General features: G+C 46.3%; 1 protein-coding gene across 10 annotated transcripts in view; it reads right to left on the reverse strand.

Annotated features, from left to right (window-relative positions):
• SFXN5 (sideroflexin 5) overlaps positions 1-11,956 on the reverse strand; it is a 164,854-nt gene extending 152,898 nt beyond the window's left edge. For all 10 annotated transcript variants that reach the window (XM_023552771.2, XM_023552770.2, XM_023552769.2 and 7 more), the window contains exon 1: positions 10,076-11,956. In XM_023552771.2, the coding sequence (XP_023408539.1) occupies positions 10,076-10,177 (102 nt within the window). In that variant the 5' untranslated portion in view covers positions 10,178-11,956. The remainder of the gene's footprint in view (positions 1-10,075) is intronic.
• Positions 11,957-12,001: the final 45 nt, after the last annotated feature.

Consider the following 12,001-nt stretch of genomic DNA (forward strand, 5'->3'; position numbering starts at 1 on the left):
AGCCCTGGTAGTGCAGTGGTTAAGAGCTCCAATACAAACCAAAAGATAATCGACTCAAATCCACAAGCTGCGCCATGCAAACCTTACAGGGCAGTTCTGTTCTATAGGGTCACTAAGAGTTGGAATTAACAGCAAGGGATTTGGTTTTTTTTTTTTTTTCTTCTTTACTGGAAGAATGAGTCAGCCAAGTGATTCCTTCTCTTCTCCTACACTAGAAAGGTAAGTCAGCTAATTCTCAGCAAAGACTCCAGACCTGTAGCACCAATCTGCCTTCCACCTCCATGGCTTGGTCTCAGGCCTGGCTCCTCTCCTCACCTGCAGGCCTCTGGGGGAGAGCAGACCTTGAGGGTAGGAGCAAAGGGCAAAGGTCTGGGAAGAGCATGGGAGTCCTCCTGTCCCCAGGCCTCTAAATTGCTACTCTTCTGGGTCAAGAATAAAATACTCCCTGAACCTATAACCCAGAGGCAGAAAGGATGGACCAGCCCAGTAGTCGGCAACCCCAGCTGCACACTGGAATCTCTTCTGCCCAGACCAGTTCTATTGGTCTGCAGTGGGCGCCAGGCATCAATATTTTTTTTTAACTGCCTACGTGATTCTATTGTGCAGCCTGGATTGACAGCCTTTAGACTAGGCCGCGTTGGCCTTCTGCATGGCACAAACCAGCCAAGCCTTAGGAAACAATAAATCTCTAACCTGACGGCACTTTGATTTTAGAACTTTATTTCAGGCAAATGGTAGGAGGAGCTTCCCCACTGCCTCTGGACTCTCAGCCCACACAAACCTCTCAACCTTGAAGGGAAGAGCTCGTTTTCCTGCCCAGCAAGTTCTCTGTACCCCAGAGGGAGCTCTATGCAACCCCCCTGCTCTGCTGCAGTAGGCTACACTTGATTTCAGACCCCAGCACACAAACAACGCGCTCATAGCCCCAGTCATCCTAGCAGAAAGAACGAGGAAGTTAAAAAAAAAAACAAAAAACAAAAAAACTTATTTCTGGATAGACTGAAGCACAAATGGGCAGAAGCATGTGTGTTTGTTTCCTGCCCAGGGGTATATATGGCTGAAGAAAAGTAAAAAGTCAGGTCAGGAGAGGAAATGAGAAGGGGGAAGAGAGGAAGCAAAGTCAGGTCTCGGAAGGTCACCAGGTGCTTGCTGTCTTTCTCCCCTTCAGTAGGCAGTATGGAGTAGTGGTTAAAAGCATGACTGTGAGTACACAGGTCGAACAGGTGCTACAGGAACATGTTAATACCACAGGGATGCCATTGCCACACTCAGAATGAAGACATTCTACAGGACAATAAATAGTGTGAAAAAAAGAGGGAGAGAGGGAGAGAGGGAGGGAGGGAGGGAGGGAAGACCAATAGAAGAGACGAAAGAGACGTATCAGCCAAATATAATGTTGTGGGCCTTGTGGGATCCTGATTCAAACAAAGTATTTAAAAAAAATATGTGACAATCAGGAAAATGTGAATAATAACTCGTTATTTTATGCTTAGAATTATTTTAGGTACGTTAATAGTATTGTGATTATGTTAAAACTAACTTCAAAAGCTGTCTGATACAAATCCCAGTGTCCAAAAGAGAACTTCTAGAGCAAATAGAGGGATTTAGCAAAGTTGCAGGTTACAAGGTCAACAAACAAAAATCAGTTGGATTTCTATACACCAGCAGTGAGAAATCTGAAAGGGAAATTAGGAAAACAACTCCACTTACAATAGCATCCAAGAGACTAAAATACCTAGGAATAAATCTAACCAGAGACATGGAGGACTTACACGATGAAAACTATAAAACCCTGCTGAAAGAGATTGAAGAAGACTTAAATAAAGGGAAAGATGGTCCGTGTTCATGGATTGGAAGACTTAATATTGTTAAGATGTCAATACTAACGGAAGCAATCTATAGATTCAAGGCGATCCTAATCAAAACTCCAACAGCCTTCTTTACAGAAATAGAAAAACCAATCCTCAAGTTTATATGGAATGGCAAGAGCCCAAACTAGCTAAAGCAACGTTGAAAGAGAAGAAAAAAGTAGGAGGACTCACACTTTCTGATTTTAAAACATACTATACAGCTCAGTAATCAAAACATCCTGGTACTGGTATAACAATAGACACATAGGAAAATGGAATAGGATTGACAGTCCAGAAATAAACCCACACATCTATGGCCAACTGGTTTTTGACAAGGGTGCTAAGTCCAATCGATGGGGAAAGAAGAGTCTCTTCAATAAATAGTAATGGCCAAAAAAAGACCAGACTTACTGGTCTGACAGAAAGTGGAGAAACCCTGAGAATATGGCCCCCGGACAGCCTTTTAACTCAGTACTGAAGTCACTCCTGAGGTTCACTTTCAGCCAAAGATTAGACAGGCCCATAAAACAAACAATAATACACATAGCACAACCATATACATGAGACTAAATGGGCACAACAGCCCAGGGGCAAGAACGAGAAGACTGAGGGGGTGGAGGGGAGAACAGGAAAGCTGGATGAATAGTAAAGGGGAATCCAAGGACGAGAAGGGGAGGAGAGTGTTAACACGTCACGAGGTTGGCAATCAATGTTACAAAACAACCTGTGTATTAATTGTTTAGTGAGAAACTAATGTGCTCTGTAAAACTTCATCTGAAGCACATACACACAAAAAGCAAAATGGCATAAAGCGAGGTTTTGAAAAGTGGGGGATACCTGTATAACAAAACATTTGCCCTGTTAACCATTTTTAAGTGTACAATTCAGTGACATTAATTACATCACCACTATCCATTTACAAATGTTTTCCATCACTCCAAACAGAAACTTACCACCCCTGAAGCAGGAATTTCCCATTTCGCTCCCCCTCCACAGCCCCTACTAACCACTAATAAACTTTTGTCTCTATGCATTAGCCTATTCTTCATATGTCATACAAGTGGGGTCATGCAATATTTGTCCTTTTGTGTGTGACTTATTTCACTCAGCATATCTTCAAGGTTCAAAGGGACAGGAAAGCTGGTAATGGGGAACCCAAGGTAGAGATGGAGAATGTTGACATGTCGTGGTTGGCAACCAATGTCACAAAATAATATGTGTATTAACTGTTTAATGAGAAACTAGTTTGCTCTGTAAACCTTCATCTAAAGTACAATAAAAATAAATACATTCTGTGAACTTCTCAGGTAATAAATAAATAAAATGGTGCTAGGAAAACTGGATTTATACATGCAGAAAAGTGAAACAATGTCCATGCCTCACGCCATACACAAAAACAAATTCAAAATGGATTAAGGACCTAAGTGTGCAAACTAAAACCATAAAATTCTTAGAAGAACAAGCAGGGGCAATGCTGTCAGGCCTAGCTTTTAACAATGGGTCATATAACATGATAACAAAAGCACAAACAGCAGAAGACAAAATAAATAAACGAGACCTCATAAAAATTAACCTTTGTTCATCAAAAGACTTTATTAAAAAAGTGAAAAGACAAGCTACTGCCTGGGAGAACATCTTCAGAAATCATATATCTGACAAGAATCTAATAACCAAAATATATATAAAACTTAACAAAAAGACAAATAGCCCAGTCATAAAATTGTCAAAGAACTTGAATAGACATTTCACCAAAGAGGTCATACAAATAAATGGCCTCCAAATACAATGAAAATACGCTCAGCATTATTAGCCATCAGAGAGATGTAAATCCAAACCACAATGAGATACCAATTCACTCCCACTAGGATGGCTGAGATTAAAAATAATAATAATAATAAACCCCAGAAAATAACAAATGTTGGTGAGGATGTAGGGAAATCAGAACCCTTATCCATTGCTGGTGGAAATGCAAAATGGTACAGCCAGTGTGAAAAACAGTATGGCAATGGGTCCTCAAAAAACTAAAAATAGAACTACCATATGACTCAGCAATTCCACTCCTGGATATATACCTAAAAGACTTGAAAGCAGAGAACCAAAAAGAGTTGTGTACACTAATGTTCACTGCAGCACTATTCACAATAGCCAAAAGGTAGAAACCACCTAAATGCCCATCAGCAGATGACTGGATAAACAAAACGGGGTGCATCCATACAATGGAATACTACTCAGCCAGCAGGAGAAATGAAGTCTTGATACATGCTGCAGTACGGATGGAGCTGGAAGACATTATGCTGAATGAAATAAGTCAATCTCAAAAGGACAAATATTATATGAACTCACTTACATAAAAAGACAAGAAAAGGCAACTGTATAAAGAACAAAGTTTATTAGTGGTTACCAAGGGCCTGAGGGAGGGTGAGGGGTTAACAGTGATGGAAACATAGCATTGCTTAAGGGTAGGATTGCATAGCCTATTATTTTAATTGCTGTCAATAAGTTGTACATCTGTAAAATGCTGAATTGGCCAAAAAAAAAAAAAAGAGTAGCTGCTGAGGCTGCTTACGTTCAATCAAAATTCTCACAGGATTTCCTTTCTTGGTTTGGAGGTTTGGGGTCATGGTTTTGTGGAACATTCTTTTTTTTTCCAGTTACTTGCCCTAATAACACGTTTAATGTTTCTGTTCTACTTCCTAGTTCGTTGCATGGTGCCTGAGGTCTTAAAAGCTTGCAGAAGGCCATGCAGGGCACGACAATTGGCGTCTATTTGCCTGGACCAACAGAGGAAGAAGCAATATCAGAAACAGAAGGAGGATATGGAATGGGTGGCAAATTACCTCCATGAACAACTGCTTCCTTTGCCACAAGACCAGAAGAACTGGATGGTACCTAGCTACCATTACTGATCAAAGATTCTACACAATCGTGATCAAAACAGGGGAAATGCAGAACAGAATTTCATATGCTCACGGACTCCAGACTTCTGGAGCCCTGAAACTATTGTCCTGAGATAATCTTTAAACCTTAAACCAAAAATATCCCCTGAAGTTTGCGTAAAACCAAATAATAGTTTAGCTTAACTAGTAAAAAATGTGTGTCTTGACCATTATGTTCTTTTAAGAACTATCTATATGGGATCAAGCTGACAACGGCAACTTAAAAGATTAAATAGGAACCTTAAGGGGCAGTGAATTTATGTTAACGGGGGAGGAAAAACTCAGAAAAGGAGGGTGAGAATGGTTGCACAACTCGAAAAATGTAATCCATGTCACTAAACGGTACCTGTAGGAACTGCTGAACTGGTATATGTTCTGCTATGTATACTCTCAGCAACAACAACCAAATAAATTTAAAAAAATTTTAAAAACCCTCCAATGTGATATGACGAAGAGGAAACTTCACCTTTGTTGTATTCTTCCCCAAAACCTACAACTCCAGTCTAACCTTGAGAAAAACACCAGATAAACCCAAATCGAGGGACATCCTATAAAAAAATCCATTACTCCTCAAAACTGTCAAGGCCATCAAAAAAAGGAAAGTCTGAAAAACTGTTATAGACCAAAGGAGATGGAGGAGATATGGTGACTAAATGCACTTTGGGGTCCTGGAACAGAAAGAGGATATTAGTATAAAACCAAACCCAACCAGGCTCGTTGGCTCTGTATGGTCTGCAGTTTAGTTAATAGTACTGTATCAATATTGGTTTCTTCATTTTTAACAAATGTACCATGGTAATACAAGACGATAACACCAGAGGGAAACTAGATGAGGGGTATACAAGAACTGTTTTGTTTTGTTTAAACTTTTCTGTAGATCTAAAATTATTCCAAGATTAAAAAGTTTATTTTAAAAAACTAATCAAAAAATTTTTTTTAATCAAAAGGGTCCTTAATTTTTAGAGGTACCTACTAGTAGGTATAGACTCAAACATACCAACGATCATGAACATGGCGCCAGACCAGGCAACGCTTTCTTTTGTTATACATAAGGTTGCCACGAGTTGGAGTTGACTCAACGGCAACTAACGACAGCTAGTAGGTATGATGAAAGGAAGTGATTCCTGGGCTCTGCTTCAAAATCATTCACTGGGTTGGGGATGTGACAGAAAGTGTACAGACAAAACAAGACTGGCCTTAAGCTGGTAATTGCTGAAGCTGAGTGATGAGTATGTATAATGGCAATGATTCTCTCCACTTTTATGTTTGAAAAGTTCTATAATTAAGAAGTGACAATATTTCTTTGAACCAAAAAAAATAGCTTATCTCAATTAGTAAAGCATGTCTGCTTTGAGCACTGTGCTCTTTTAAAGAATTATCTATGTGAGATAAAACTGACATTGGCAACTCAAAAGGCTAGATGGAAAGCACAGGGGCAGTGAGTTTAAGAAAAGGGTAATGGAATAATTTGGAAGAGAACAGTGAGAATCGTAGCACAACTTGAAGAATGTAATCAATGTCACTGGATTGTACATGTAGAAATTGTTGAAATGGCATATCTTTGGCTTTGTATACGTTTACCAAAATTAAAAAAAAATTTTTTTGAGTGACAATAAACAAATCAACAAAACAAACATGCACTCTAGAGACAGTCAGCCTAGGAAGTTATGTAATCTGTTTGTATGCCCAGTTTTCTCACATATAAAATGGGGTAATTGTACCTGCCTCATGGAGCTGTTGTGAAAATTAAATAAGTCAATACACAAAAAGATAGGAACAATGCCTAGCTTTCATCATCCTCATCTTATGGAGAGAAAAATGGTCACAGACCTTTGGGCCCAGCAAGGCAAACTGTCATTCCCCACCCTCTGATCCTGTTTAGTACCCTTCTTCCTCCTACCCCACCATCTGTACCTGCATAGGGGGAGGGGTTAGAGAGGGAACTCTAGAAAGATGAAAGGAAGAAGGGGTTTTGGGGTGACTCCAGAGAGTAAGGAAAGGCCTTGAAGCCAGTTGGCACATGACGGTGGTACACTCGGCATGGACTCTGGGAATGGTCCCTGGATTAAGAAACAGGCTTCTATCAGGCCAGTACAGGGCACTGTGTGCATTCACTGGATACCTACTGTATGCCAAGACTAAGGACAGGACCCATATAGAGATGTGAGCTGGGCCTTTGTCAACCCTGTACATTTAGAGCAGACCTTTGCGTCTCTAGATGCGCCTCCTTAGAGATCTTCCCACTCGGGGTCACAGGGCTGAAGAATCTTACAGCATCAAACTTGTCCCTACTCAGCTGCAATTTTACAAGACCCCTAAGGGACAGTTTGGAGAGACACTGGCCCACCTCCCTAATCACAATCTCTTAAATCAACTTAATTCAAATCCACAAAGACCTACCGAAGCATCTGCAGTAAAATTATTTATTCAACAAATAGTAAGCACCTCCCAAGTGTCAGGCACTGTGCTGAGCCCTGGAGAGACAAAGGGGAGTAAAGGCAGGCTCAATCCCTGCTTTCATGGAACCTGTGGTTGAGAGCTAGAGACACAGGGCAATAAAATAATCACCCAAAATCAGTATACACTGAAACAGGCGCTTTGCAGTAGGGGAACACAATCCAGGAACTCAACCTGGGGGTACAAGGAGGCTTTGCCAAAGAAGTGATGCTTAGAGGAGACATCAGGGATGAGGAGGAATGGGGACAAGAGTTGGGGGCAGGGGAGGAGGTGGTGTTCCAGGCAAATGGATCAGTGGTGGGAAAGAACACAGTGGGTTCATGGGGCTGAAAGGTAGCCAGTGTGGTGGGAACTAGGGAGTGTATGGGGGTTCCAAGAAGAGTAGGTCAGCAGGGGCTGGGCCACGGAAGCCTGTGAGGCAACTTCAGAAGTGAGATCTGTATCTCAGAAGCAGCAGGGGAAGCTGCTGAAGGGCATTTGGGGGTGGGGGCGCACCTCATCAGACTTGCATTGTTGGGACTCCAACTTGCGGAAGACGGAGGGATTGGATGAGGCCCAAGTGGAAGCTGGAAATCTGTTGGGAGGCTTCTGCAGGGGTACAAGACAGATGATGGGGCTTGGTCTAGGGCTGTGGCAGTAGAAATGGGCAGATTCAAGAGCTGTCTAAGAGGTGAAATCACTGGGCCTCCAGGTGTATTCAGAGAAGGGGAGAGGAAGGAAGTATACAGGTTACTCCCAGGTTTCTGGCTCCAGCAGCTGGGTGGCCGGTTGGGCTGCCTGCAGAGCCAGGGAGCACTGTAGGAGGAGCAAGTTTGGGGAAAAGAGGAGAAGTTCCTTAACACAGATAAATCATATGCACTACATTTTATGCAGGTCACTATGCTGAAGAAGTGGAACTTCAAAAGCAAATACTCCCCTCAAGAGCCCTGCCAAAAATAGGTACCAGCAAGGACTGCAGGAGCAGAATAGCCTCAGATGGTGCACTTTTTGCTCAAGAGGTGATAATGGCAAAGGACTCAATAATGAAAGCTACTAGGAGGTACTCTGTAAATGTCTGTTGGGTGACTGAGTGTCCCAAACGTCATGCACAGGTAACAGGCACTGGAAGAGCAGCCCTAACCCACAAATCTTTATTCAGTACATACTATGTGCCTAACCCAGTGCTCAGAGAAAGACCAGACCTTCCTCTCAAAAAGTGTCCACTGTGGCTGAGGAGACCCAGGAACCACCCAGCAAACAATTCGAGCGCCACAAACTGTAAGAAAAGCCTGGGCTATGAGGATCCCACTTGGGGTGACCAAAGAGGTGGACGGCGACCTGATAAAACCGGGGGGTTAAGTCATGATTCGGGAAGAAGGAAGTTTCCTGGAGGAGGCAGGCCTTACTGAGTCTAGGAGGATAAGGAGAATGTGTAGCGGGCAGGGTGGAGGGGCAGCCAATGAAGGTTTGCTCAAGTCCAGGCAGGGGAACCCCTAACAGTGTGGGCCCTAGGTGGCATAGCAACCTACATTGGCGGGAAGACGCCAGTCTCGCCTCAGATAGTATATGCTGAGATGGTTTATTTTTAAAAGAAATTAAAGTCCTATTTAAAAACAGCGGGGGCATTTTCTCAGAAGGCTCAGGAGCACCGTTCTTTAATTATCAGCGAAGTTCGAAGCTCGGGCCACCACTTTAATTGAACCGGCACCCTCTCCAGGAAATACACACACACACAATCTCACCGACCTCTGCACAATTTCTTTTCTTCCAGCAAACTTCGTTCTGTCTGCCTCCGCTGCCACCCGCCCCCGGGCATGCAAGCCCCCGGGCATGCAAGCCCCCGGTTCATTCAAACACTTATCTTGCCCTTTTCCTAAAAAAGCCCATTTTCTCGACGCTCGAGGCTGCAGGGGCCCAAGGGGAACGACTCCTGCCGGCTCCCTGGCTCCCGGGCCGGAGCGGCACGTCCGGGCTGCCGAGTGCATCCTTGGATCCGTGGCCTGGGGGGCCCTGAAGAGCCCGAGCGGGTCTGGAAGGAGCCGAGCGCGGCGCGGCGCCAGGGCCGCAGGTGCAGAGACCCTCCCTAGGACGCAGCGATGGGGGGCGCTGCGCGGACTCCCGGCCGCGGACCCCCAGAGGCGCCGGCCGGCAGCCCAGGCGATGACACAGCGTTTCCTCCGCGCCCCCGGCTCCCCGCACGTCCCCAGCACCTTCCCCGGCAGGGTGCCACGCACGGGGCCGACTCGCTGAGTCAGCGAACCCTCTGCCGGCCGCAGCCACCCCCGGGCACGAGGCCCCGACCCATCGCCCTTCGCGGACCCGACCCCGGCCGAAGGCTGTGAGCATGAACACCGGGCACGCATGGAGCTGGGAGCTGCCCTGCGGCTCTACCAGCGGCTCGGAACGCACGTCAGTCCCCACGGAGGGGAAAAAGTTACAAGGTGTCTCAGCCGCGCCAACTTCTCATCCAGAGCCGGGCTCGAACTTCACGCCCGCGGCGCGCGGACGCACAGCCCACAGCCGCCCTGCAGAAGCTGTGCGGCCCCGGGCGCCCGGGAGCCCGGCCCGGCCGGCGGCGGCCAATCACAAGGCGCCTCGGGCGGTACAGGCTGGAGGGGGCAGGCAGCCGGGGAGTGACGGCGCCAACCGCCAATAGAGAGCCAAGGTGGGAGTGCTCGCCCACAACATTGACCAATAAGAACCGGGCGGCTGTGCCCGCGGTCCCCCCAGACGGTAGCTCCAGGGTCTGGTGGCCGCGGGTCGCAGACCCTAGGGCTAAAGGGGACTTTGAAGGGAGTTTGCTCGCCCGCCCTGTGCCACCCGCTGACCCTCAGTCCACAGCTTGGTCCTCACCTGCTGAAAACGGGGCTTGCCCAGCTGGAAAGGAGGTGCATCGGTCGAGGCGTTCGCGGCACTAGCAGCCGCCGCCGATGCTGTAGTCGCTGTATCCGCCATGGCCAATGACGCCCGCAATCTCCGGCCCTTTTAAAATGTCCCTCCTCGGCCCCCGCCACAGCTGTCGCTTCCGATTGGCCATAAGCAACCGCAGCGAGCCGGAGGCGCAGGGGGTTGTGGGGAGTGTAGTTTTTCTTGTCACGGAGCTTGACAGCCCCGAACTGCCGAGAGTTGCACCTGCACGGTCCGGGTCTCGGTTTGCGCCGCCAGTTTTGCTGAGGCTGGCAGTCTGGGAGAGAGCTGTACGTAGTACGACTCTAAGGTCTCAACAAGGGGCCATGGAACAGATTCCTCGCTGTTCACCTGCCCCCAGAAGTCGCTCCTGAAGCTGCAACTCAGGAGAAGGCTCTGTCCGATCCAAGAGGGCCCGTCAGGGGGCCAGACGGACAAGGCGGAGTAGGGTTAATTTCGGAAAGCTTTCTGCAAGGAGTTGCACTGCGGCGGCTTCATGCAGTTTCATCTGTCACCACCCTGCCCCCTGTACTCTCCAGTCACCCTGCCGCTCAGTTCCTGGAGCATGCTGGGTGTTCGCCGCCCCCGGGCCTTGAACATTCTGTACCCTTTGCCCAGAAGACTTTTTATCTTACCTTGACGCTTGCTCTGTTTCTGGCTTCAGCCCAAACACTGCATTTCCCCAGATCCACTGCCCTATTTCCATAAAATCCTGTATCACATAGTCCTGTGTCACCAGTACTTCTTTGGCAACCCTTGCATTTATGATTTTGCATGTATCTTTCCTACTGGTAGGGTCACTATGACTCGACGGCAACGGGTTTTTCAATGTGTAAGATCTAGAAGGGCAGGGGCTGTGACTTTTCGATTCACTGCTAAATATTCAGGGCCAGGTACAGGAAGGCTCACAGTACAGAGTTAAGTGGTGCGGTCTTAGCAGGGGCAGATTAACCGGTAAGCAAGGTACACACGGGCTTAATTGTGTTTACTTACTCATCTGCAGTGAACAATTTCACATGCATTTCATCACATCAACGATGTGAAAAACAGGTGTAATCGTGGGCTACAGATTAGTAAACACAAGAAAACCCGTGCTTACCTTGCTTATTGGGTAATCTGTCCCCGGCAGTCTCCACCTCCTTTGGCCAACCAAGACAGATCCCTCCCCAGCCTAATTTCTGGGCAGGAAGAGAACTGGGGGTAGGGGGGATGCTCAATAGTGTTCATCAAGCACTTCATACAAGGACATTAGGTAAGGATGAGTTCTGAAGATTGTAGAGCAAGGTACCAGCACCAAGAATGTATCCACACTTGTGCAGAGTCGAATAGAAAATTCCCAGCTGAATTATCTGGTCAATGAGTCAGACTGAGGAGAGGACAGCTCCCTACTTCACCAAAGAGGGCAGTAGAAATATTTGGTCTTGCCCCTAGCAAGCCCCACTTTGGGCCACCTTAATCTCACGGTGAGGTGCAGGGTGGTTCAAGCTGCTCATGTCTTTCTAGACGCCACATGTTCTGCAACAGTGGCGGTTCCTCGTCTCCTAATGGCTGAACTGCAGAAACAGACTTTTCCTAAAGCTGGAGGGTGATTCTAGCTAACCATGAAGAACAATTTCCATCTTGGATTTTTCTCTTCCCTTACTAGACTAAATCGTTTGAGAACAGGAATCAAGTCTTTTACCCTCTATATTCTTCCACAGTACCCAATAAATGTACCCATAAAAAGGTGGCTAATAAATGTGGGTGTCCTGAGAGTGAGAAAGAACTGATTACAGTCCCCCAGGCAACACTGTGCTGCTGCCTCTGATGTCAGGGCAGGGGTGGTTGTCAGTCAGGAACCTCCCCACCTTGATTTAAGGCTGCCTTTTTTAC

This window comes from Loxodonta africana, chromosome 15 (assembly GCF_030014295.1).
Source record: "Loxodonta africana isolate mLoxAfr1 chromosome 15, mLoxAfr1.hap2, whole genome shotgun sequence".
NCBI classification, from domain to species: Eukaryota; Metazoa; Chordata; class Mammalia; order Proboscidea; family Elephantidae; genus Loxodonta; species Loxodonta africana.